General features: G+C 40.7%; 1 protein-coding gene across 1 annotated transcript; it reads left to right on the top strand.

Annotated features, from left to right (window-relative positions):
• The first annotated feature begins 338 nt into the window (after positions 1–338).
• On the top strand, positions 339–5,881 carry dpt (dermatopontin). The gene is made up of 4 exons (XM_003444219.5): positions 339–746; positions 3,203–3,328; positions 4,167–4,274; positions 4,443–5,881. The coding sequence occupies exons 1-4, from the start codon at positions 478–480 to the stop codon at positions 4,507–4,509; spliced, it is 570 nt and encodes a 189-aa protein (XP_003444267.1). The 5' UTR covers positions 339–477; the 3' UTR covers positions 4,510–5,881.
• Positions 5,882–22,335: the final 16,454 nt, after the last annotated feature.

The following is a 22,335-nucleotide window of genomic DNA, read 5'->3' as shown; positions in this document are numbered from 1 at the left end:
GCAAATTGTCTTTTTATTCAATTTATTGCGGTTAAGAAAAACACATCATATCAACAATTTGTATAGTTTTTCATGATTTTGAGCACAATATTTATACAGACCTGCTGCACTGCTCAGTTTTTGCTCAGCTGTTGCCAAACTTAAAAAAAAAAAAGAATTAAAAATTTGGAAAAAATAAGACATCAAATATTTAAGATGATTTCATCCTCCATATTTAGACGGTTAACACGCGAATGCATTCTCCAGAGGATTACAGTGCTGTCTTTTAAGGTAAACCTTCATCTGCACTAGGACTTTGTGAAGGCTCTGTCTCAGAGTCCACCTTAAAATGACGTGAGGTCTACTTGTGGATTTATCCTGCCAGCAGCAAATTACACATCACTCCTGGATACAAAACATCTGGACAACAAAAGGCTTGGAGGAGTATAAGCTGAGGCAGATGTGAAGACGTGCAGCAGATGGACTGATCTCCTCATCATGAATCCAGCTCTGGTGCTGTTGGCGTTGCTGGCCTCAGTGGCGGCTCAGTCTCAAGACCATTATGACATGGGCTGGGTCAATGGCTACCGTCAGGGATTCAACTTCCAGTGTCCCCACGGTGAAGTCATCGTGGCCATCAGGAGCTACTTCAGTGAGAATGATGGCTCCGACCGCCTGTGGTCGTTTGAGTGCCAGCCCACACCTGCGGGTCTGGGGGAGCCCAGTGACTGCTGGTGGGACGATATCAACCGTGCTGGGATGGAGTGGTGGGTCCGCTAAGTCTTAATCAGTCTTTTACTTACTTGGTGCCAACTTTTATTTGCTTTTTAAAACTTTTACAGCTGTGTGCTGAGGCATGCTGGAAGACAGTCATATGTGTTCCAGGTTTATAGTTCGATCAGAAAATGTCATTCATGTTTAAGCAGTCAGCTGTAAGTTGGCTCACAGCAGTAAATCATTTAAAGGATCTCAAGTCTGACATATGAAGATGCACAAAACTCAGTCTGCTTAACTGTTGGAGTTTATAATCTTTCTGAAAATGACGTTATACTAAATGGCTTTTAAGTGCTTTAGCCAGCTACTTACAGCAATACCAAAATAAGTGATGCACAGTGATTGAGAGCATTCGGTTGTAAATGCACTCAAAGGAAAATCCCAAATGGAAACATCAGATTGCAAGCAGGAAAATCTTGTTTTTCCTCAGTGCAGCAGCTGTGGACACGCTTGGATTTGTTCTTTTATGTAATAATTATACAAGTAATGCATTCTGGAGCCAATAAGCATCACTCGGCTGTTAACTTCAGGCAATTCCAAGAGGCACAGCTTTGTTGGTTGTTGCTCCAACTAGCCCTAAAATGCCACTGTTACTGGGTGGATCACTTAAACACAGCAGCAAAATCTCAGGAATAGACATCACAGGCTTTAAACTCATAGGTTCTATTATTAACTAAAGGTGGAGATTAAAGTGCAAAGCAGAGGACCAAATATAATCCCTGTGAGGTGTGAAATCAATCAATCAACACTCCACTGAGAGTTTAGAAATGGTCCAAATTCCACAGTAAAAAGATCAGTGTATCTGTTGTCCCTGGAGTCCCAGTGCAGTTTAACGTCCACACATCCACAAAAAGAGGTTTAGCCGAGTTAGAAGTTAGCAAGACGTTAGCTAGTCTATCTACAGATGATACACCAAGTTCTGATTGAAGGATTTCTAAATCGAACTGAAACACAGCGCTGAAAGAGCTTTGAATGTAAACAAGGAGATTAAAAAGCATTTTCTAAAGTTGGACATATAATGATGTGCCACTTGGTGGCTAGCTACAGAGCTATGGTTAATGTAAACACATTAGCACAGGGAAGATGGAGGACAAGGGTTAAACTGTCCTTAATAAAAGTTTATAATGAGGGTTCCCAATGAGCAGAGGACCAAACCTTAGCCAAGAAAACCTCTGAGACAATCCATCTACAGCACATGGTTACTCATTTATATGATGGAGGAGGTTCTCAGAATGGTAACAGTGCTGAACCTGTGAGAACAGGAAAAAAAAATATTCAGTTATGAAAGAAACCACCACATAAACACTAGCCTCTGCACTTGCTCCACTTTATTTACTCAGGCATTTCTTACATTATAAGCAGATGCAACCAGCAAAACATAATTTTAAAGCAGTTATTAAATTACTTTTTAAGCTGAAGTTCTTTGGACCTATAAGGTTGTCATACTCAGAGTTAGTATGTAATAACTTTCCACTGTTCTCAGACTTTCCACATATTTGTCCTTCTGTTATTTTCATAAAACATTGCTTTTTGTTCTGTTGTTTCATTCAGAGGAACAGATCCAGGTCCTCCTGGGTCTGTATGAATCACCATCTCACTGCAGAACAGCCATAAGTGTTTTCCGCTGAAATTTCTGGGAACAGTGAATTTTAAAGGGCTTCGTCCAATTGTGTTCTTTAGGGATATCCATGCATTTTGTAGGCCACAAGTTTCACATGTTTCTGAACTTTCGCAATATGCCATTCATAAAAAAAGGATAAAACGGATCGCTGCAATGCACAATAGACTCAGACAGTAAGAATCCACTAAAGCGAAGAAGAAAATAAAATGAGTCCTTTCCAACTTGATATGAACATTTCTGACTAACTATCAGTTCCACTGAAAGGTTGATCTAATTAAAGGACTTGGGTCAACCTTTAGAAAACCTGTTTGGGTCTATGATTCAACCCGCTGTTTACACAGAGACGTCAGTCTACAATTCCCCCTCCAAACAGACCACTTATCTGTTTCAGATGACTCTTTCTGGTTTGGAAAGCAGAACACATTTGTGCTCTTTAGATTTATTTCAAGTTGAGCTTGACTGCACCCATCCCACTGATTGGTCTGCAAACACTGTGAAGGCTCTTTACCGCAGCCTCGCCTGCCCCTCGTTAACATAGCTGTCTGTTTGAATTACACCAGGGATGACATTAAACTGCAGGGAAACTTAACCCCCGACTGAATGGCTGGAGGCCAGGTCCATGTTGCCATGACAAACGTCTATGCATGCTGCATCCCTCACTGCTCAGGCTTGGTATTTTTCGATGTCTATAGCCCAAACATAAAATAGCTGGTCTTTCCACCAAACTGTCTAAATGAGTCTCATCCAAAACTGTTTCTCAACTTGTTAACTGATGAATATATAATAAGTAAGTGTTACTCACTTAATGACTTTTATATGTCTTTGCAGGACTTCAACATGCACCCGTAACGGCCTGGTAGCAGGTGTTCAGAGCAAGTACTTTGAGTCCACTCTTGACCGGGAATGGCAGTTTTACTGTTGCTTCTACAAACGCCGCTGTCCCTACTCCTGCATGTAGGTTTTCAGATTGGAATGGATTTCGATTTTTTTGAGTGGGGATGCAAAATTCAACCATAGAAATTGTGAACAACTTGAGGTTTTGAAACGTCAATCAGAAAATTTTAGATGTCATCAACTTTTTGAAACCAGACTTCACAAGTCTGGTTATAAAAGGAAGTTTTATCCCCCTTCCTGACTCTAATAACGACCATAATGTGACCACAGAATTTGATCATAAAATTACGACAAAATAAAAATCGTGTTTTAGTGAGTGAACCCATAAACTTGTCAGGAAAGTGCTTACTGAGCTCATTGAATAAGGGAGCTGAGTGTTATTTTCTCACAGACTTCTATACAACTGGATATCTTTTTTAAGCCAGAGGAGTCGCCCTCTGCAGGCTATCAGAAAGAATGCAGGCTTAAGGCGCTTTAACTCACTTGCTAGCCATGCCCTGCAGTATTACCTCATTTTTTTCCCAGTCAGACCATATTTAAAAAATAATCACACTGTTTTAAATACACTTTAAAATATCAATTGACACCATTAAGCCTCCGAAAAATGTTCACTCTGGTTTAAAATTAAATGAGACGTAGGCTAATTTTCACATAGATTTCTAGGCAGTCACACATCTTTTCTCCTGCCACCTGCTGGACATTAGACAGAATGCAGGTTTAAGCCACATTGGCTTGACTTACATCTTTTGTACAGTATATAAGATGTTACTTAGTTGGCTTTAACGATGCTGTTAGGTAAACTGTGAGTGTGGTATTAATGTTTTTATCTGTAATGCTACAAAACAGACGGACTCAATCAGCAAATGGTTATAAAATTGTGATTTGCTGCTTCCTGCAGGAAGACCACTGACATTCCTGAATACTACAGAGAAGAGGGAGAGCTAGTTGTCCCAAGTTATGGATACTTCATCCGAGGTGCCCAGACCACCTTCAGTGGAGTGCTAAGGTTTGTCAAGAACATTTTTCCATGTCTAACTGCAGCTGCAGTTTGTATCTTAAAATCAGACCTACGGGATCAGAATTTATTGGCACACCGGACGAGACATGGAGGAAACGATAAAACTTGATTCACGTGTGATCGTTAGACTCACAAGATGTTCTTTCTTTCTTTCAGAGATCGGCAGTGGAAGTACATCCTGTGCAGAATGACAGACTTTGACTGTGAATTTGACAATTTATAGACATGTGAGGAGTTTTTTTTATTGGTGCATAAACATTTTTAATACATATTCACATATACATTTAAAGGTGACCTATTATGCCTTTTATTTTACTCTGTCTTATATCTCCTGTTCCAGTGGCAGGTGCTCATATTAAACATGGCCAAAGTTACAAGTAATCCCTGTGAGCCAAACGCTACATACGTATATCCATCGCTTCAAACAGCCAATCAATCAGTGAAAGAGAGATAGGCGGTTGCTTTTGGTAGTTGTTGCTGTGGCAGCTGCACTGGCAAAATTACCCCGCACAGTTACTGACAGCCGAAAGCTGTTCAACCCTTTTGTATGAGAGGAGCAGCCAATCAGGAAACAGCTGGTTTAAAGGGAGGCAGCTTTTGTATAACGTTTCTGCTCATGTTCATGGACAGAGATTCTCCCTTTTTTGTTTGATTAGACCTGAAGCGAATGTGTTTCTACAGTAAGTGCTGTATGTTTCAAGACTCTTCATATGGGAGGCATCAGCCTGGCAACCGAGAAAACTGATCTTTAGAAAAAAAAAAAAGAAATCTTCCTTTAATCCAAACCCTGTTTTTCCGCAGTTAACGTAGCACGTAATTGAAAATCCAAAAGAAGTGTCAGGCGTTTGAAATATTTCACACCACTGCCATTGGGGCTATTCCTGTTAATTTTATTTAAACGAGTTTAAACCAGAAAAAAACATGAGAACGAGCTGCACCAGGGCCCCGTATAAGAATAAAATATGAAGTTGGAAATAGGTCCCCTCTAAAACAGTGACTTGGTTCATGTTTTCATCCATATGTATACATATGTATATTTTATTTTTTAACCTCTGTTTCTATTAGTCTGGCATGAAGAATATAAACATATCATATAAACAGTTAAAATGAACATCTCCATGGTGGTTCTGTGGGGGATTTGGGCTCCACTGGGCTCTCTGGACAGCTTCAACTTTTTTTTTCTTTTGTTTGTTTGGTTACTGGGTGAAGTGGAAGTACATTAGCAGCACGTTACAAACAAAACAAAACAAAGTGAATTTGATACTGTTAATGGCTGTGGAAAACACAGCTCATCAGGCTCGCCTCCAAGATTTCCCAAACACGTGACTTTCATGCACATAATCGCATTCACAGAGCTGACTGAGATACTCTCCTGGTAGTAACATTGGATCAGTCATGTTGGGAGTAATGAGAGGCTCTCTCTGAGTCAGTGGCGAAACAAGATTTGCATGCAATGAACGAGGTCCCATCTGCTTCCTCTGTCCATCCTTTATTAAAGTGTCTTGTCCAGTTTGGCAATTATAACCTGTACTTAAATCCATGTAACCGTGCTGTGTGAAAACCTGGATTAAAAACCTCATTTATTTAATGTGAAACTCTGTTGTGTTCAGTTTTAATTTTATTTCACCTAAAAAAAGTGAAATAAAAGGCTGTGACGGTGGCAACAAGAGCTTTTATTGAAACATTAAAATAACCATGTTAGTATCTCGGAGAAAGAATAATGCAGCTACCCAGCTGTGATGACATCAGCAGCTTCTCTGGGCTTAAATTGGCTGAAGGTAAACTCCAGACTGCTTCATATCGCCACAAGTAAAAGCTCAGAGGCAGATTGTTTGGATTATCTGTTCAACAGCTCACAGGGTTTTATAAAGAAAGCTGCGTTCAAGTCACACAACTGAACAAACAGATGGAAGAACCACAAGAATGAAAGTGTGCAGAGAGGTAAGAGACTGTGGAAGGTAAATCCCCCGGTAGCGCCTGTAAAGCTAATTAGTGAACAAATATCATGTTTGTTTATGGTGACGTTGATTCCCGATGACGTCGTGGTTTTAAGACGCCTTATAGTCATAAAAACATGACAAAGAATGCTTGACCCGAAGCACAAAAGTTTATTCCTGTATTTGAACACAGAAAAGATGGAAAATAATAAGATTTTTTTTTGTAAATATGCTTTTAACACATCATTCAGTTGAAATCCCAGAAATGTATGTTGATGAGGATAAAGTTTCAGGGCTGAAAAACACATTTAAGCTGTGTTAGAAGCTGCAACCAAGACTCACAGTCTACATGACAACTGTACATTCCAGATAAGCAGATAAGGAGTGTGTCTTATGCTTACTTTAACTAGAATTTAATCCCATATAGTGGAGTTAAAAAAGCCAAAACCTTTTTTTTTTTTTTAAATTTTTATTAAATCTTTCCTCTGAATCTTCCAATAGCACATCAGGACCCGACAGCCTAATAAAGCGTCTAGCAGCCACTTTGTCCTCGTTCTCATCTAGTTTGTTTTGGATTTCTTTACCAGCTTGACTCTCAAAATCTGTCCAAACTTCATGGAGTGAGTTGGGTGAAGGTCACTGGGGTCACTGGACTGTCTTGAAAAGAGCTGGGGCTCGAGCCAGCAGCTTTCAGAGCTGTTTGTTTATGGCAGCTGCTATCTCGGAGCACGAGCCAAACGCCGCAGCCAATCACAGCTGTCCCCTGAGCCAGCGGCCGGTGGAGAGCCACACGCCTGCAGAGGCCTCCCGCCCTCAGAAACCTGCAGTCCCTGTGGTGCAAGTTTCCTTCCTGAACTGAAAAAGATGGGGAGATATATTGTCCGGCTTCCTCCTCTCCACCCGCCAACACGTTTTCATTACGGCCAGATGAAAAACGATTCTTTCAAAACAATACTCACACTGACTATAATTAAAGTTTATAGGAGGAGCCACAAAGCTATTAAAGTCTCCTTGCTGCAATCACTTTTCGGATACTCTATAGTTAGACACTGTATAATTAAGAACTAAGTATGCATTTGAGGCAGAAAAGCAAAAAAGAATTTCAATTCTGATGAAAACCTGATTCTGTTTTGGACAAATCCCTCAACTTTTAAAACGCTCACACTGTATCTCTGCTCCCTTTTATGACCACACTTGCGGGCGTAAATCTGGATTTATGGTATGTAATATGGTGATGTATTACATGGAAGAACATTATATAAAAGATAAATGGAAACAGCTGCTGTACAGCTTTGTATGACAAAACGAGGAGCCCTCTAAAGAAAAAGCAAACGTCCACAGTAGGGTTAGTGCAGCCACCTAAACCTAAACTTAAAACTTCAGTGTGGAAAAACTAAAATAAAAGACAAAAAAATTTAAACTAAACTGAAATTATATGTGTCAGAGGACTAAGTGGAAGAAAATGGATGAACAATGAGACAGTACAGCACCTCCATAAGAAGGAAAAATAAGAATAAATCATAAATAAATGGAAAAGTTTAAACAATGACTATAGCACCTAGCAGGGAGAGTTGAGCTCATAAGAAGTCTTGTTTTAACCTTGAACCATTTGCCAGACAGGAGCAGCTGGACCGGTTTGGGTTAGTGAGGATACAGACTGATCACTGCAAACTGCAGAGGTGGAGCTGATATCTGGGAGCTCTGTCCAGCAGTTGTAATGACCCTGTGGATGGCTTCCTGTTCTGCCTTTGTGCAGCTGAACAGGGAGAACAGAACTCTTATTGCACATTGGTTTTCTCCCCTCAGTTTCCTGAAGTAAAAGATGTGTTGTTGAGCGGCCAAAGTTGTGTTGGAGTCCCAGGACAGTTGGTCTCCTTTCTACCCCTCTTCTTATAAGCAGACTCCATGTTGGGGATGAGGATTGTATTAAAAGCAGGATCGTAGTCAATAGAAAGCATGCAGACATACGTGTTCTTAAGATCCAGGTTCTTCAGTGCTGTGTGCACCTGATCTCCCTGTAGGCAAACTGGTAGCGTTCAAGTAAAGCTGGTATAATACATGTGACGGTTTCCTGACCAGTCTCTCCAGACTGATGTTGTTTCATTTGAGATTAGTTTTCGAGGCCGGCTGTGTGAGGTCACTCAGGCTGAATCAAATATTCAATAAAGCATAAAGTAAACCTATTTCTAATGTTAGCGTAGGAAAATGGATAGTTTCCTTTATGCTGGATGCCAACGGTAACTGTCGGGATGAAGCGAGGCGCTCACATGTATTCACAATGATCGATCACAAGAGCACTTAACCATAATGCCTGTTTCATCAAACACCAAACACTTCTGAGAATAAAAGAGCGCATGGGATGATTGTACTCAAATCTGAGTGCCTCTTTCTCTCTGCTCAGAATTTAAAGCCAGCTGGTGCCGGAGTTCATTAGCTGTGAAGCTGAACGAGTTGAATAATAGACTGAGTGGCATTCATGCTGGAAATCCTTTTGAAAATTGTTCTCAGTCTTCCCAAACAGTGCTCAGAGTGTAAAGCTGGGTAAACACTTCTTAAGAGCTGGCTTATTTGTCTCGACTGTTGTCTTGTGTTAATACGTATGAAGACCAATTAAAATGTTCCAAAGCAAACCACCTAGACTGATGCCCAGCATGCTGCAGGTAAGCTGACAATGTCTTGATGCATGCTCAATCATGCAGGTAAGTAAATCCCAAAAGGTTGATTCTGTTCATCTGGACGTAGCGTTTTCAGTGGGCGAAACGTTTCGTCATTATCCAAGTGACCTCTTCAGTCTCAGGTTTCCCCAGCTGACTGCAGGTTTCCCCAGCCTTATAAACACTACATTTGTACAATGACTGAAACTAGCACCACTGAAAGAACAATGGGCTGTGAGGTCAGTTCCTTGATCATTAATATGCAAATTGTTATGACCACTGATCAACAACCACTGATCAGTGGCCATGAGTCCCATTCACAGAGAGTTGGGGAATGGCTGCAATCACAGCATTTTAAGATGGCGAAAGATGTACCCTTAAGCCCCCTCCTCCATTCAGAGATGGTCTTTCCCTTTTCACGTAAACGGCCTCCTTGACTCCGCGCTCAAACCAGCGTTCCTCCCTGTCCAGGATGTGTACATCCTCATCGTTGAAAGGGTGTCCACTGGCCTGTAGGTGTAAATAGACTGCAGAGTCCTGGCCTGACAAGTTAGCTTTTCTGTGTTGTCGCATCCGCTTCACCAGAGGTTGTTTTGTTTCTCCGATCATGGCAATCCTCCTGACACTTAACAGCGAACACTACATTACTCTGTTTGTTTGGGGGGACCCGATCCTTGGGGCTGACCAATTTTTGAGCAGTGTGTTTTGGGTTTTAAAAGCCACGGAGACGCAGCATTTAGAAAAAATGCATCTCAACTGTTCCGATACTCCTGACACATACGGGATCACTACGAGTTTTCGCTTAGACAGCAGTTGTCCTTCTCTCCTGGATCGGCTGGAGCTTTCTTTAGGTGCCTTCCCAGCTTTGACCAACCACATTTACTCAGGGCCTTCTTGATGTGATGTTCTTCTGCTTCCCTGGCAGCTGTGTCTGTCATGATGGTGTTGTAGCATCCCAATGGCACCCAGTTTGTTCTCCAGTGGAAGATCATTGTCAAACGTTATATACTTATCTGTATGTGTAGGCTTACGCATACAAATAAGTAGCTGAAAATGAACTAAAATCTAAGAAAATATACCTCATTTCAACTTAATTCCAGCGACCCTCTCATATCATTACAGTCCAGGGTTCTGAGACTGAATTAGTATTCCAAAACAGGTTCCCAGGATTCAGAAACTAGTGAAAAACTGAGTTTCTGCTTTCTGTGTTTACTTTGCTCTTTTTCTGGATCATGTTCACATAGGCCTCCTTCTTTGCATGATAGAGCTTTAGCCTGCATTTCTCAACAGTGAGCTGGTTTCACAGACACTGATTTCTGGAAGCGTTCGTGAGCCCATGCACAGAATCTGTTAAAGCAGCACTGCCTGAGGGCCTGAAAATCCAAGGCATCGAATACTGATGTTTGGCCTTGTCCCTTGCAAACAGATTTCTCCAAATTGTCCGAATCTCGATGATATTATGTTCTGCATTATATATAAGACAATGAGATACTCAAAGTCTTCACAAGTTCATGCTGAGGAACATTATTCTGAAATTGCTGCACAATTTGTAAATGCTTTTTTGCCCATCTCCACTTCTGAGACGCTCTGACTCTCTAAGATGCTCTTTTTATACTCAGTCATGTTACTGACCTGTTGTCAATTAACCTAATTAGGTACGAAATGTTCCTCCAGCTGTTTCTTTTTAGTACTGCTTACTTTTCCAGCCTTTCATTTCCCCCCTCCCAGATTTTTTTGAGACGTGTCACTGCCATCAAACTCAAAATGAGCTAATATTTTAAATAAAACAGTAAAAGGTCACAGTCTAAAGTTGAACATGTTTTCTATTTTCTGCTGAGAATAAAATATGAGTTTATGACATCTGAAAGACACTCTTAGAAAGGAGATTTTTAATCTCAGGAGTTTTTCTCATACTGGGAAAAAAACCCACAGTTCCTCTAAAACTAACTCAAATCAAATGTTCTCAGGCAGCAAAGAAGTGAGCGGCTTTGTTTGGATGTTCAGGGATAGACCAAGTGTGCGAGTACCATGCAGTGTGACCCTGACCCAGCTCCAGGGCTTGCACAGCTAGCCTGTTTACTTTAGGGAGCCTCTGCTCGCTCCCACCGCTCTCACTCGAGGACAAAAACAGCTGCCTGGATTCACGTCTGACGATAAGAGGCTCCACAGCGCCGTCTGAACACAACTCATATTGAACGAGTCTTTATTACAGAACTCCACCAGTTTTCTGAGAACACATAAATCATAAAGGTAAGAGCTTAGTGTGTATGTACAGGGCAGTGGCCAGTTGGAAGCCATTTAAAGGGTCAGTTCAATCAAAAATATTGATCCCTGTGAATTCTGCTTCAATCCAAAACGTGTGGTGGAGTAAATTCTACATGCAGTGCTTAGAGGATTAAAAATGGCATTTAAAAGAATAATTAAACAGGAAGAATCTTTTGCAGAAAAATTCTCATTAGTCTGGATAATCCAAAGAGCTGACTTTTAGGAATTTTAATAGGGACTATTTCTTTTGTAGGAAATCACTTTAACCACAAACGCTGCAGAACTAGATACCACTGTGGCTGAGTAAGGACACATGGTTTCTGTATTTTCTGGTTTGGTTAAATGCTGAATTTTGGTCCTTTTTAAAAGGTTTAATTTGTTTTCGTTCGCACTGAAATGAGACTGTGGAAATTTAGAGGAACCACAGTCAGAGTCAGCGACTTTAAATATGCAGGATTATGGAAGGAACTGGGTAAACAACAAAAATGTTTACTTCCTGTTTTTTGACTTTACACAGATACAGGCCAAAATCACCGGGTTGGATATCACATGAAAAGCAAGAGAATAACCAAACAAAATCATCACATCGACCACTCAGGCCCAACATGAGGGTGAAGCGGATAGTGCTGCTGGAGTGCTGTGTTTTGCTGGGAAACACCAGTTGATGTTACTTTAAATTTGTGTCACCTGGCACAACATCACTGCAAACCACAGACTGTATATTGAAGATGAACATGCTGTCGCCAACTGGTTAGCGAAGTCCTGTTGAGCTGAGTGCTTTTCTTAAAGCCAGCTAGGTGATTTTGAATCTGTGATTCAGCGTACCATTTTATGTGGAGCAGATAAGCATTTTTTTTTTTCTTTTTCTAAATAAATGTGAGCAAAATGTCTACACTCCAAGAGAAAAGTTGACTAATTATTGAATAACTGCCAACATATTACAGCAAAACAGAACCCTGTAATGCTTAAAAAAGATGTATATATACTTGCTAAACCAATGGGCTAATTCCTGAAAAGTTGGAGAAACAGATAGGGATTAAAAAGAGATGTAAATAGAAATAGAAATAGAATAGAAATATACAGCTGGTCTCATAAATGCCCTCACTCAGTCACTTGAAGGTTGATATGTAATCCTCCTTTTGCTCCTGCACACTGTGCACAAAAGTCAGAAACTGCATATTTCAGAAAATGTGATGGAACCTTCAGAAAGAAAATAGAGCAGCAATAAATACTAATAACTGTGTGAGTCCAATAGAAGAGCTCTTTGTTTTCCATCAGGCTATAGAATTGAAAGTAATTTTGGAGTCACACTGTGAAATGATCAGGACCCTTACAGAGTTCAAGTGTCAATCTGAGCACCTTTATTTTTAAATACAGCGTTTCCTGCTGCTTTGGCCCGATATATATTCCACCGGGAAGCCGGCTTTCCAGTTCCTTCCCACACTGCTCCTTCCTGACTCCAGGCCCTAAAAAGGGGCAGAGTTCATTAGTTGTAATCCCTCTCACCTGTCCCCTCCATCCTCCTTACAGTACCATGCCTCCATTGCAGCAGAGCCAGAGAGCACACCCCTGCCACACACACCCTGCTGGTCATTACAAAAAGCATTTATACATTGGTTTTACTTTTCAGACACAGAGTCATACATACTGTTTATGCTGAAGACCAAGCATGCCCCCACTGCAAAGGCACATGCCGACAGCATCAGTTTCCCTCAGCAGAACAGATGAATGAATACAACAAAGAGCTCAACGTGTCTATCTGACCTCCAAATTCCCCAGATCCCATTCCAACTGAGCATCTGCAATTTGTCCCGGAACAAGTTTGATCCACCGAGGCCCCACCCAGCAGCCCACAGGACCCAAAGGATCCACTGCCATCATCCCAGGCCAGACACCACAGGACACCCACAGCGATCCATGCAGTGTCCACGTTTCCAAAGGGTGAGAGCTGTCTGTTTTAGCTGCAGTGCACGACACCAATCCGGCACGTATTTTTTAATGTTGTGCCGGATTGGTGTCAAAGTTTGAGCGATGTGCTGTAAAGACAGACCTGTCAGCAGCCTGTCAGCTCTGCAGAGTTATTTCCAGCACAAGGAAGAAAAAGGCAAAACAGAAGAAAAGTGTGAATTATGCAAGAAGGTTTGCAAAGTGCAGAGTAAACAAAAAGCTGACAAAAGTTTAAATACAAAAGAAGCAGCACAGTCTGTATTCCTTTAGGAGAGTCAAACATTTGTTATGAATCATCAAACCGGGGTTAAGTGCATTCAGATAAATGCGTTATTACCAGGTTAGTTATTTAAGACACTGAGAAGACATCATTGAACGGCTGTCAGTGTAAATGGGTACTCAGGATAGCAGGTTCATTATGTGTGTCAGACATCACAATAGAAGTACATAGCCTTGGTTAGCAGTACGTGGATAGTAGCATTAATGTTGGCTAATACTGGCCAGACCTTAGCTTTATGACCATTGCATCTTAGATTTCTTTGGAGCCAGAAGTGACCGTATATAAACGGGAGGACAGACTGCTTGATTATCAGCTAACACAAACTGCATCCACACACTGTAAGAGTGCAGCACTCAGACACAGATCCCTGCTAATTAATACTAAGTAACATTCAAATAAAATCCTATAATTTCATTCACCAAACCGGAGCTCAGCCTTTTTGGATGGACTGTTTGTACAGTTACCCGCACAGACTCCATATTACTGGTCAGATAATTGCATTAAATGACAAACATAGCCAAGAAGTTCAGTTCAGGGACTGTCATAGTAAACGTGTTTATTCCTGTTTTGTTTTGTTTTTAAACACGGGAGTCTGTAGGGACCGACTCCCTGCTGAAGCCTCACGTGGACATTAGAGGTACTGCAGTTTTGGGCACTCAATCATTAAACTGAGGCTGAAGCAGAAAACCTCCCTGCCTGTATGAAAATGACAAAATGTGTTTTAATTGCTCATAAATTCAGCTGTCTGCTATTCCTGTAAAAGGACACTTAGGTCAGTCTTAGTTTTACTTTAATATTTGTTACCTTTCTATAACATGGTACACAAGTGGCAGAATGCACAGACTGTGCAGATCTCTGTTTGGTGACGTGAGATCAGCAAATACAGAAGCTGTACAGACAAACAAAAGCATGTGTAAACCTGCAGCTACCTGGGCAGCTGTGTCCAGGTGTGTCCTCTGCCATCTTCTCATATTCCTCTACCAACACCTTCAACCATCTATTGGCTCAGTGGGAAGAAAATGAAGAGTGAGCCTTCCCTTCCCAACCTGTTGGCTCTTGGGAAATATTCTTTGCATTGAGGACTCAGGAGGGAGCTCTGTGCTGGTGTTTACTCAGTCAGCTCATGATCACAATATTCCAGTGTCGGATAATAAAAGCTGGTTGGGATTTAAAGTTAAGAATAACAGCTTACTCACTTTTTTTCCCTCTGGCTCTGCACAGCAAAAAAAGTGTGTGATGCAGCCAAAGCATTGTGGGAACACGAGGTGTAAGGTGAGCTCAGTGACCTACTGGCTCCCAGCCTTCCCTTTGGTTTTCTCACTTTCTCTGCTTGCAGCCCCCCTCCAGACAAAAGCGTCATTATTGCCCTTGGATTCTCTCGCTAGTGAAACAGTGAGTTAATGAGCTGCTTTATGGGCTGTGATGTCAACAGCCGAACAGCTCCACGATGAGTAACCGGGGATCTGATGTTGACAGTAATTCGGACTCTTAGCGGGAAATGTTACACCATAATATTTCCAGTGGTGGTTTTGTCTCTCTCATTAGCTGCAATGAGCTTGTGACTGCGCTCCCTGGAAGCTGAGAATCAAACAGATGGCGATGTCTTTGTTTTTAAGAGGTGTCAGAGCGTATTCTGTGTTTTCACTGCGCGTCCCTGCAGGTGAAAGGTCAAAGCGGTGGGTGTAAAAGATGCGAGTGCATTAATGTGTCGGTTGCCTGGAGGCCCAGCAAAAGAGAGAAGAGGAGGACTCTGACCATACTGGGTTGCACAAAACAGGCTTTTCTCACACCATGGAGCACGTGCTTGTGCCTCGGGTGTTCGGAACCCGACCGCGGTCCGGAGTTTACACACTCACCAGGAGTTTCTCAGGATATAGAAAATACAGCACAAGGTACAGAGCAGCGCTAACAGAGCACAGGTGAACATGGCACCTTTTCTAGTATTTTTCCATTAAATATGTAAACATATGTCACAAGTTGACAGAATCAAATCTTTAAAATCAATCGACTGTTTTAATAACTTAATACAAACACACATTTTATCAGTGGGAGAAAAGGTGGATGATAAAAGATGGATGTAGTCACCTTGCTGTGGCCCATTGATTAACACCACTATGAACTCTTGAGTTAGTCTTTTAAATCTGATCACTGAAGAACTTGTCATTTTTTTAATACAGCTCATAGTTAGGGCTGGATCAGGTGACCCTGAATCCTTCCTTTGATATGCTGCAATAGGTGTAAGCTCCTGGGGGTTTCCCATGATGCACTGGGTTTTTCTACCTCACTCTCTATGTGTTTATACAACACTTTATAGTTATTATTCATCTCAGCTCTCACAAAAAAATAGTGCAGTTCCTCAAATGGCCATTTGAAGCTGAGGCATGTCAGTTCCTACAGACTCTTTTGTTAAACTTTAGCGCAGAAATAAACATGTTTACAGCCTGCTGCAAAAACAGTTTTAGTGTCCACAGCAAATATACCCTTCCATAATAACTGTATGGGCAGGACAGTCAACAGGTGGCTGTAGCTGAGTTGCCCCCTGCTGGCTGTGTGAACAGAAGCTCGACTTTGAGCCCTGAAAGCTATGGCCAGTGTTTTTCTATATTGCTAATAATGTGATGCAGATGTGGCAGTAAGCAGTTCAGTTCCATGCTGGTCTTTACAATATGTCTCTTGGCTTCACCAGTTATTCTTTTGCTGGTTCATCTACTGGAACAGCTTACTGTATTATATCACGCTGGTATTGCACTCATAATGAATTTGGAGTGAAAATATTCAGTGTATTCACTTGAAATTCACACATTACAATCTGACCGAATGAACCATTCAAACATCAGAAGGTTGCCGGCTGTTTTGCAGCCTGTTTGCTGTAAACACCCGTGAAATGTCCGCCTGTTTGCCAGCCAGACAACAAAGCACTGAAGAATGAGTCAAAACGATGACATAAGCAGAGTCGTGACCGTGAGCTCTTACGTCATCGTCATCCATTTGTGGCCTCTGTGCAGCGAAGCTCAGTGACGGTGACAAACTGTGCCTGACTGGCGACGTCCTCCGTCAGCAGCTCTGAATAGCTTTCTAGAGCTTTCTGTCCCTTTTCTGAATAAAACTGTGAGCCACATGTTCATCTTCAGGTGCTCCTATATCTTCCCTGTCTCGGTCTGGAAGAATTACTGCTGGCACTGTGATCCTTTCTGGTGCTGTGTAATGGAAAAGTACTCCAGTGCCAGACACTGTAGCAAGCTTTCTATCACAGTGCCTGGCCTTGGGCACAGCATGAGCAAGACAGTGACAGATAAGGCAGTCTCCATTCTCTCGGGTCTCCAGCTGAGTTTGTCCTTAGACAGGCAAACACCTTTATCGCACCCAGGAGACTGAGTCACACACAAGATCTTCTCGTCTGCTTAAAGCTGCAGTTCAGATCTATTAGCGTAGCAGGAAACCAAATATACAAAACTAAAACTCTTTCTTGACATTCACTTATCAGCAGTGGTTTTATTTACCAGTCCACGGGCATAAAGTGAGGACTTATTTTAGTTAAAAGTTTGACATTTGAGTCAGTTTTGTGGTGTAGAGTCAGGTAAGAAGACCAGTGGAGTGGACCACTGAGCCAGGAGGTGAAGCTTCCACTCTGCCAGTCTCTCTGCATTCCAACGCTCACCTATGGTTGCAAGCGCTGGGTAATGACCAAAAGAATGGGGTCATGGAAAACTCAAGACAAACAAACAAGACCTGATAAATCTGCAGCTTAAACCGTGACCACGCCTCCGCTGCTAATGTGGAATTTTTTAGGTCTATAAAATAGGGCCTCTGTCTCTTTGTGGTAGGTATTACTGCAGCTGGTGAGTGCAGTACTGTGAGACAAAGAGGTGTCTGACGAGACAATGCTGGGGATGAGGATGCACTTTCAGTGTAAACTAGTTATGGTACAGATTAAACTGATCTTTGTTCAGCTGTCTGGGGATATTTTTGTGTTTTCCCTCCAAAAATCCCTTTTTTTCTCTCATTGTTTGTGCCTTTTGCACCATATTATAACTATACATTTTATGGATACAGCTTTGAGCTCTAATTATGTAGAAGTGCTTCAAGGACCACACAAATGAAAGCTTTTTAGTTAATAACAGAAAATATCATCTCAAATTTCTGACGTTGGAGAAATCTTCAGAGTTTAATGAATGTTGTAAAGAAATGTTTACAGTCAACATTTCTTCTGTGAGTGGAAAACCCACTGGTGGTTTAACAGCAAATACACAACCGAACACAAAATGGCCATTCCAGCGGGTAACGGGGGCAATGATCAGTGCTGTTTTTCTCCTTGGAAAAGCCCGAGGCTATGCTGACTCTCTCTCTTATTTCAAGCTCTGAACTTGAGATTTTTTGGCTCACGCACATCTGTGCATCACATGATGCAATGTGCACTTCTTTGTTACAACATGTGCACTGAGGATGAGTACATCTTTGAATTCTGAATGCATTTCTGACCGTAAATGAGCAGGCTTTTTAGTCCAAATGTACAACTCCGGTGAGAAAGCATATAAATTGCTCGTATGGGAGGCTTTTATTGATAAACTTCCATTCTGTGATTCGCTATGAAGCTGAGGAAATCGATGATAGTGGCTAATAAACAGAGGAAGAGGGTCCATTAGGACATACAGATTACATGAAAGCTTCTAGTACAAAAGAAAAGACTCTGAAGTTAAAGACGGTATCTGCTGTCAAGGTAAAGCAGTAAGAAAAGACCTGGTTTTTGTAGTGATCCAAAAAAGTGATCCCAAAGCAAAACAAAATCCATCCACCTGGAATTAACGCTCAGTCATTCAACAAAATCTTGTTTTTGATGATCAGACCACATAAAGTATCTTACTTTGAGCTTTAAAGGAGTGGCTATCCACATTTTGTTCATAAAGAATTCGAAAATGAACTTAAGCTCACGTATTAAGACTTTAAACTAATGACTGAGACCTTAAACACATCAAAATAGTGTCGGAATGAGCAGTATGTTCGTTTTAGACCTACTTTCAGCTGCTCCCTTACTCACAAGGTGGCACCACAGCAGGTAACTCCACATGTTTGATTTGGCAGAGTTTGTAAGTCCTTCATGAAGTAACCACGAAGGATTTATGTCCCAGGAATATTTTGCTGATTGGTTAAAGTGTAACCCACTGCACTAAGAGCCACGTTATCCAATCAGGAATATCCCTGCTGGATATTGAATAAACACAGCCACTTTGCTTTTCAGACCCACAAGTTACTGTGCAGTCTGCTGTCTATTTTGTCCATTTTTTAGAAGCTGCTTAATTAACTGAAAAGTTTAATTAAGGTATTCATGTGTATCGGCACACTGGGCAGTGGTTAGTATTAAAAAACTAACAAAAAAGAGCTGGAGAATGACATCAATAGCTTTATAAGGCTTGTGTCTCTCCAGTAAAGAAGACCCTGCAGCACATTCAATTCACTCTTATTTTTATGGCGCCAATTCACAACAACAGTCACCTCACCACCTGGTGCGACTGGCCCGGGGGTGAAGGGAGGAAGACAGGACAATGACACGCTGTGGGAGAGCGCCAGAGATTAATACTAACTAATGTAGCAGGAGACGCTGGAACCTGGTCATCACTTATATCATCTGACGCTGGACAACCTCAAGCTCAGCTTTTTTTACAGTCCCCATCTTTGTGTTCTGAAACCAGCTAAGATAAGATAAGCAAATGGTGGTCCTGACTGAGAAACTGAGGGACACAGCACACTTGCAGACTTGTCTGGCTCACAAAATGACCATAATTTTCAAAATATACAGGATTTATTCAGCAAGACCTGAAACTAGTGAATAAGCTCATAAACTCAACAGGAAGGTGCTTGTTGAGGTCACAGAGCAGAGGAGTCGAAGACTGTTTTCCCATAGACTTCTGTACAAATCAGACCTATTCTTGCATCCCCCTGCTGGCCATTAGAAAGAATGCAGGTTTACGACACTTCTAAAGCGACTTCACTTTAAAGAATTGGGAACTCTGTGCAGATTTTATACTATATTGTTTATGGATAAGGTGACATTATAGAAACATTACAATGAAAACACAACAATATAGACAAAATAAAATAGCCTTTCATGCAATGTCAGCATTTAAATTAGCCTACACCCACTCAGTTGTCTGACATGCATCATCAGTGGAGAGGTCACTCCCACTGAGCTTCTTTAGCATAATGCTGCCTCGTAGATTTTGGGGGGGGTTTGTTGTCCAGCGGGTTGTACGACCCTTTAACCTTTGACTCTCTTGATAATTTGTCTCCAAAAACAAACAAAAACTGTTAAAAAAAAAAAGTTAAAGTAGGAAAGCATACAACTTGGAACAGGTGGTACATCACTCGAATCATCGGCCTCTGCTGTCTGCTGGCAGATATTCTACTGCACAGAGGATTGTGGGTCAAAATGACCAGAAAGTCACACTGGCTTACTGCAAAGTGTGACCATATGCAGCCGGCAGGACATCCTGCTATTTTTGGCATGCACTTGACAAACCACATATTTGGACATATGAAATCTAACAGATGTGAAAGATTATTTATTGGAAGACAGACATTATACTGGTAGATTCTCATATATATACACATATATAAAAAGAAAGCTTCCTGTTTGTATAGTGCTGAAACGTTTGACTGAACAAAGAACCTCTCTTAGCTGGTGTTGTATTGTTTTTTTACACCAGCCTTCCTGTTCTGAGTAATAGGTGCCTTTGTCTTCAGACCAGGAAACCTGCATTAAGCTAAACAATAGTACAAAGGAGAAGGAGATTAATGGTGGAGCCAATAAACCAAAGAGGAAGTGACAAGATGTGCAAAGTGGGCATCAAACTGTGACGTGATGAAGCAAACACAGGCAGCTCTGTTGTTTCCCTGTGAAGGTGTCATATTTTAGACTCACCCGCTATTAATCCTCTAGTTATTGCTGGAGAGACCAGACAAACGTCATGTGACACAGAAACACACTGACAGGATGCAAACGATCTTATTTTTTTCCCAAGCGCTCACACAAACACTCTGCAACACGTGTTGAGGCGTCTGCCAGCAGCAACTGGGAATAAACAATATTAAATCTCTGACTCACAGGAGAGGGAACCGGATACGTCAGATCAACTCTGCATGGGAAATTAAGCGAGATAGGAATGACAAAAGAAGAAACAGCAGCACTTCACAGAGCATTTGAATCTTTATGATACTTAAACAGTCTAGAAATCTAAGATTGATTCCATTTTCTTTATGAAAAAGCAGCAGAGGAAGCAGTAAAATATGTAAAGACCAAACATCAGGCTCTGGATCTGAAACAGGGATGAGATTGCAAGTGTTACTTTGTCTCCCCCCTCCCCGTCGGCCCAGTGTAAGTCTGTAAAAATATGACGCTGTGGTGAGGCCCTGGAATGATTCATTTCTTTTTGCAATAGCGAGTATGTGCAACAGCGCCTCCCTATAGTCTGCTGGTCCCTCAAGGACCACACAATCACTCAAATGCCTCAGCCTTTATGAGCCAGACTTATGAAAGTGCTGCACTACAACCAGTTGGTGCAGATCTGACGAGAAACACAACTGAATGAGGCCTGGAGCTGCTGCAGACTCTACGTGATGTCTTTAGTCGTTTTCTTACTATGACTTTGTCAGTCTGCTGTGGGAGGATAAAAGAAAGCTGTTTTTTCTTGGACTTGATTATAATTTTCCACTTTTCCACTTGCCAGATGAAGATTATCTAAATAAATGTGTGTGCAGTTTGTGTTTTTCACTTTTTTTTTAAACTTTCATAAAAATGACTGAACACTGTAACTGAGGGCATCACAGGATTTTAGAATGTGTGTCACAAATGAAGGCATCAGTACAGGTACAAGAACATCGGCGTAACTTTGTGCTGAACATGGGGGGGGGGTTAAGATCTCTTAAATCTGGGTAAATTCCCAAATGATTAGACATGCAACTAATTTGCTGCCTATTTCAGCCTATTTATGCAAGATAATTCATAATTTTATTGGGGGAGTTATATTGGTTGGGTCTGATTATTTGGGGGGGGGGGGGGGTGTCATAACCCCTCTGGAAATTACGCCCCTGTATAAGAAACACAAATGAAACTGTTAAAACAAGCCTGTATAAAATATGCTCGGTCATTTTAGACGCTAAAACAACTTGGAATCAGATTAAAGGGGCTCATTAAGTAAAAACATAAAAATCTTAAGACAAGACAAAACAATAAAAACAATCACCTTAAAAATGTTAATAAAATGAAAGGTGTCTTCTTCTGATCCCTTTAGGTGCTGTTGGTGTTAGTGCTTTACCCAGGTATTTGAACTCCTCTACCTTCACTACCTCTGCTCCTTGGAGCTGTTTTATACCTGTGTTGCTCTCATTCACACATAAGTTTTGTGTCTTCCTTCTACTGACTTTCATCCCTTTGTATCCAAAAAATTAAAATAGCTTAAATAAAGTGGAATAAATATATAGATAAATACAATATGTCAAAAGAAATGATCAGCAAGGCAAAAAGCACACAAAACACAAAAAATAGGTCAGATAGATATTTATTAATTAAAAATTTTACCTTATTAACTTCCATATTGTTTTTATTTATCTTTATTAAACAGACAACTAAATAATATATAAATATTTATTTAAATAAGTAAAAAATAAGTGATAAGTACATTTATTTATTCAATATTTTTATTTTTTTTAATTTATTTTCTTGTTCTTTAATTTTACTATATTTAAATAAATAAACAAAAAGTCGCTTTTCAATTGAATTAATTTAAATAAAATATATTATTTACTTATATGCAAATGTATATATAAAAATAATAAATATTCAAATATTACTTACAATTATAAACATTCATCTTAAATTTATTTAGTTAGACAAATAGAAATAAATTCAAGATAAATACATATAATTATTTAGTTAAATATTTATTTGTGGCATTTAATTTATATTTTTAAAT

This window comes from Oreochromis niloticus, linkage group LG23, assembly GCF_001858045.2.
Source record: "Oreochromis niloticus isolate F11D_XX linkage group LG23, O_niloticus_UMD_NMBU, whole genome shotgun sequence".
Taxonomy (NCBI): Eukaryota; Metazoa; Chordata; class Actinopteri; order Cichliformes; family Cichlidae; genus Oreochromis; species Oreochromis niloticus.
The sequence above is the reverse complement of the archived record's forward strand: the minus strand, read 5'-3'. Positions and strand labels throughout refer to the sequence as shown.